Source organism: Galeopterus variegatus, unplaced genomic scaffold (genome assembly GCF_000696425.1).
Source record: "Galeopterus variegatus unplaced genomic scaffold, G_variegatus-3.0.2 Scaffold11996, whole genome shotgun sequence".
Lineage (NCBI taxonomy): Eukaryota > Metazoa > Chordata > Mammalia > Dermoptera > Cynocephalidae > Galeopterus > Galeopterus variegatus.
The window spans coordinates 21,816-27,443 of NW_007738107.1; the positions used below are offsets into that span (position 1 = coordinate 21,816).

At 40.5% G+C, this 5,628-nt stretch overlaps 1 protein-coding gene across 1 annotated transcript; it reads right to left on the reverse strand.

Moving 5' to 3' along the window:
• Positions 1–2,061: 2,061 nt before the first annotated feature.
• On the reverse strand, positions 2,062–3,162 carry LOC103610901 (vomeronasal type-1 receptor 3-like). The gene has a single exon (XM_008594964.1). The coding sequence runs from the start codon at positions 3,160–3,162 to the stop codon at positions 2,062–2,064; it is 1,101 nt and encodes a 366-aa protein (XP_008593186.1).
• Positions 3,163–5,628: the final 2,466 nt, after the last annotated feature.

Consider the following 5,628-nt stretch of genomic DNA (forward strand, 5'->3'; position numbering starts at 1 on the left):
GTTGGTCAGTGAGCAGATATATATGCTGTGGCAGGTCCTGGTAGCTCTGCATAAGGCCACTGGCTCAGCTGTTGATCCTCAACCTAGTCTATATGAATGCTGTTGGGCCCAGTAGCTTTCTACAGGTGTGCTGTAGGGAGACAAAGCTGCTTTTCAATCAAATGTTGGCTTGGGTGTATGTGTGCACAGATGCTACAGGGCCTGGTTGCTCTGAAGTTGGCCATCTGATCAGTTGTTGAGCCTGATGCAAGCCTATAAGGGTACAGCTGAGACCAGCAGCTCTGCAGAGACCTGACGTGGGGTGTCAGATCTCCTACCTAGTGTGCTGTTGGTCTGGGAGCAGATATACACTGAGGCAATTTTCCAGGGAGATCTATAGTGGGCCACTGGCTAAGCTATTGAGTCTGATCAAGCCTGTGTAAATGACATAGGGTCCAGCAGCTCTCTGCTCTCTGGAGTTATGCTACAGGGAGGAAAAGCTGCTACCCAATCATCTGTTGGGCCAATGCAAGCCAGCATAGTTGCAGCTCAGCCCAGCAACATTATACATGCCTGCCTTGTGAAGGGGTGTTGTGTGAGTTCAGAGCTGGAGTCTTAGTCTTTTGGTCTACCCTAGGCTCCAGGCAGCGTGTGCTTTGGTCTCAACAGTGCCCAAATGAGCACAGCAGAATAGAGGCAGGGCCTCCAGACAGAGGTTGTGGGTCTGTCACAGGGATCTAGGCTCCAGATGGTAGGGATTGTGGCCCTGCTGGTGCCCCTGCAAACATGTGGAGGGTTTGGGGAGGAATCAGGGCTGCCACGAGCCTAGCTGCAGGCCATGAAAGTACTCGTGGGTTTAGCCTCCACAGGCCATTTAAGATGGGCAGTGAATGTGGGGAACTGCTGCACTTTAGTGGATTTTCTGCTCAACATATTTACATTCTCTCCTGGGAAGAGAGGGGTTCTGAGTGAGTTCAGATGCTGGAGTCTTTTTCTTTCTGTCTGTCCTAGGCTCCAGGCAGGCTGTGTCTTGGTTCCACAAGTACCCATGTCAGTACCGTCTACTGAATGGAGGGCCACTAGAAAAATGGAGTCAGATTCACTGGCTCCAGTGTAGGGCACAGTCCCACCAGGGCTTCAGCTACAAGATGATGCCATGTCTCAGCTGCTCAGGGTTGGATGGGTTTTAATCTCCTTGGGCTTCCCCTACACTAACTTCCAGCTACTCTCCAAAGTGGCCTGGTTCCCTAATACTTCAGATGGACTTCCTTGAGGCAGGGATTGCTGGGGTTTGTGGTGGTGGTAGGAAAAGATGGGTTTTTGGACAAGCTCAGAACTAGGCAGAGAGAATGTAGGCTGGAAAAGAACCCATCGTTTCCCACCACCACCACAAACACCAGCAATCCCTGCCTCAAGGGACTCCCTCTGAACTTTTTAGGAACACCCTACATTCTCTCTGTCTGCTTCTGAGCTTGTCCTTTTGTTGGTGTTGAGGCTTGGTGCCCTGCTCTGCTCTCTACAGTGACATTCCCTTCCAACTTCACAAGGACCTCCTCAGTCTCCTGGTGCTCTGCTCGTGTTCCTCAGGATCTAGTCAAAATTGATTGTGTTTTGTTTTGGTCTGTTTTTATTGGGAGGGGACTAGGAACAAACCTCTCTAGTCACCCACCATGGGAACTGCCTCTAACTTTCTTTTCTTTCTTTCCTTCTTTTTTTTTCTTTCAGGGAAAACATGTATATTTAGAATTAACCAGCTGGACAAAGTTTAGATTATCCTAATTTTCTTACCAACATCCAAGGCTTCATGGTCAGGAGCCACTCAATATACCTTTTTCTCTCCATCGGGCCTGATCATGGTGCTAACAGTGGCCACATCCGTGTCATGGAGCTTCTTCACAGAAGACCTGCTCCAGATCTGCTGCTTGCTGACGCCAACAGTCATGACGTGCAGACGTATGTTGTTTTCTTATTTCATGGCTGACTCATGGTCAGGGGGAACACGATGATGGCATTATGGTCAAGCTTGTTTCTCTTGGGGGTGCTCTTCCACGGATATGTGGGCTGTGTCAGGGCTGCAGGGTCTTAGGCTTCCAGAAGTTGGGTGATGTATGGCTCTTCAGTTATCTGTAATTGTGGATGGTTTCTAACACTGCCTTCTTTGCCTTTGCTTTGGCTTTGGTTTTGGATTTGGGACAGGCTGGAGCCTTCCTTTTTGCTTTCAACAAAATCTTTATTAGGAAGTTTATTTAATGTTCTTTTGAAAGACAAAATTCTGATCCTTATTCTCATAGAACTCAGCCTGGAAATTATGTTTTTATTTTTAATCAGCAAGAAAGGACATATCGTTGGGTAACATGATGAAATAAAGTCACTAAACTTATCCAGGTCCCAATTTTTCTCACTTGCAAAAGTTAAATAAATGGTAAGAAAGCTGTTGATCAAATAGAAGAACACAAAGCAGCTGACCAGTATGAGAATGGTGCGGGTAGCTCTCTCTTCAGGAAATCGTTGTGAAGACTGACTGCTACTGCGAACATGCTGGACTGTTCTGTGGTGTCTGTAAAGGATATTCACCATGTAGACACTATTGAAGGTCATTAGCGAGAGAAAGAGCAAATCTTGAATTAATACCACACTTAGAAATGATACTGCTTGATAGAACTCAAATGCAATGGTTTTACAATAAGGAGTGTAATACCCACGTCTTATGTCAGAGGAGTTGATAGTAGCCACAACTCTTACGATGATATCAAAATAGATGATCATGTTGATGATCCAGAAGAAAAGCAGAGAGGGAAGAATGTATACAGAGACTTTATTTTTTAGCCAGGCCCACTTATAATTACTTGGAGTAATAGTCACTGCCTGAAACATACTCTGGAGGGAAGTTGCATTCAGTGAAATACTTCGGGTAACTCTCTGAATGTAGAGCACTGTTTTACACCCCATGTCATCTATCCCATGCTTAATTCCAAAGGATGACATTATATTTGGAAACCCTCTCAGTACAAGTGTCACAGCATTAGCCAGAGTTAAGTGGGCAAGAATCACATCTACAGGCTTCTTGTGGGAATGAATTAAGAAGGTGTACGTACACGATATAAATAACAATGAATTCCCCATGAAACCAATAAAAGTTTGAGAGATAAAAAGGATTTGAAATATTATGCCACTGGAAACCATTGTCTTTCATTCTAAGATCGTCAAACCAAGGCCAGCATTTCCTGCAGACAAAGAATTTGATTATGAATGTAAAGATTAAAAATAATTGAGATTAAAGAGAAATTTATGAAGTATCAGAATTCCTTCCTACAGGATGGGCAAATGCCTGGCTACACAGGACAAGCAGGCCAAGAGGTAATCAAGATGCGTAAAGAGCACAATTAACGTGCTTATGATAAGGCAGAGTATGATATGTTCTCACCATTATTACAGTCAATCTTCTGTAAATATTTGGCCTGTTCTGAGGACTATTTTTATATATTATGACTCAGTCTTATTTAAATATTTTGATACCTAACCTATATACTTTAATATTCCTATCTTTCAACATATCGAATGACCATAGCACCTGTACAATGATATTAGGCTAAAATATTGTTATATCATAAGCTTCATCTTTAAAATGATAGTTATTTCAGCAGATCCGAATATGTTACACAATTTTGTTAAAAATTTCTAATACTAGTTTTATTTTTGTTGTTTTGTTTGTTACAAGATTAACAAATTAAAATAGGAAAGGACAAAGTAGATATTCTGATCAAATTCAAAATATCACAATCAACAGCCAAGTTGTATATTACCTTTATCATCTTTGAAATCTCTCATTTCAAGCAGTGAGATCCACTGATCTACTGAAAATGAAAACTTTAGTATAACTAAAATCTCATTCTGTAGTCACTGCATTTACACTGCAATGTGTCTTATAGTGCCTATTTGTTTCACTGCTACTTTCCCCTTCTATTGAATTATTTTCTTAAAATATCAGTTGAGACAGTTGTTGCCACAGACACACCAAGAGTGTATGAAATGGCTTATTTCTGACATGATGAGGCTTCCAGGGAAGGAAGGGAAGGCCTCCCAGTGGCCTGAAAATGGCTTGAGTGAGAACATAAGAACTGGTTTGGAGATGTTATTCTCTTTCAGGGACGGGAGGAAATGGGGATTTTTACACAGCAGCAAGGGTTTGTTAAGGTTAAATCCCCTGCTGCTGCCAAAAGGGGAACAGAAGATATTTCTTCTCATTTTCCCAGTTGTGGGGCAGACAGGGAAGAATGAAGTGTGAGGCTTTAAAACTGTCAGCAAACATCAAAAAACAGAGTCAGACTCTATAACAACTACACCCCCATAAGAATGGCTAAAATACAACAGTGAAAGCACCAAATGCTGACAAGGATGTGGATAAATTTGATCACTTCCATATGGCTAGTTGGAATGTAAAATTATACAACCACTATATGAAAGCACAAGAAGCTTAAAAAAAGAAAAATACTTGGAGTGAAATTACTGTTCAATCCAGAAATTTCACTCCTGGGAACTAGTCACAGAGAAATGAAAACTTATCTTCTTATACAAACCTGTACACAAGCACTTGTAGAAGCTGCATTCATAATGGCCCAAAATTTAAAACAGCCCAGATGACTTTTGATGGGTGAATGTTAAACTAGCTGTGCCACATCCATAGCACGGAATACTACATAGAAGTGAAAAGTAGCAAACTTGATAGTCAAAACCACTTGTATAAAACCAGGGAATTATGCTGAGTGAAAAAATCTAATCCCAAAAGTTTACATACTGTTTGTTTGCATTTATATAATATTTTGGCAATGAGAAAATTATAGAAATTGAGAACAAATTAGTGGTTCCCAGCTTTTAAGTGTGGCAGGGGGAAGAAGCAAAAAGAAAGATAATGTGGCTAAAAAAGAGCAATGTGAAGTATTGTTTGGATGAAACCATTCTGTATTTTAATTGTTTCTATGTCAACATCCTGGTTGTGATATTGTACTACAGTTTTGTTAGATGTTATCTTTGGGGACATTGGGTAAAGGGAACATGGCATCTCTATGTATTTTTCTTTTTTTACAACTGCATGGGAACATACAATTATCTCAAAAAAAAGGACTAAGTCAAAATTGAAAAAATACATAATAATAATAAAAATATAGGTAGTATTAAGTATAGAGAGAAGCAAAATACTACAGCAGAGGTCTGAATCATGGAAGAGGAGGTAGAAGGATACCGTTGTGGATTCTTACATTCCTGATGCACTGTCAATAAATTAATTCAAGATATAGTATAAAACTCAAGGATACTAATTTTAGCAGTCAAAACAACCACTCAAAATTAAGAAAGTTATAGACAAGAATCCAATAGAGGAGAAAAACGGAATGCCAAAAATCTGAGACATCCAATGACGAGAAGAAGGAACAAAGGAAAAAGAATTTATGGGACACATAGGAAACATATCACAATTATACTGACTTTACCCTAACTACACCGGCACTTACCTTAAATGTAAATGGGCTAAATTCTTTATTAAAAGCAAGATGTTGTCGTGCTGCAAGTAAAAACTTACAGAAGAGAAAATTTACATTTAAGTATACATAAAAGTTTAAGGGAAAAGGATACATATGGCTATATCAAGACAGA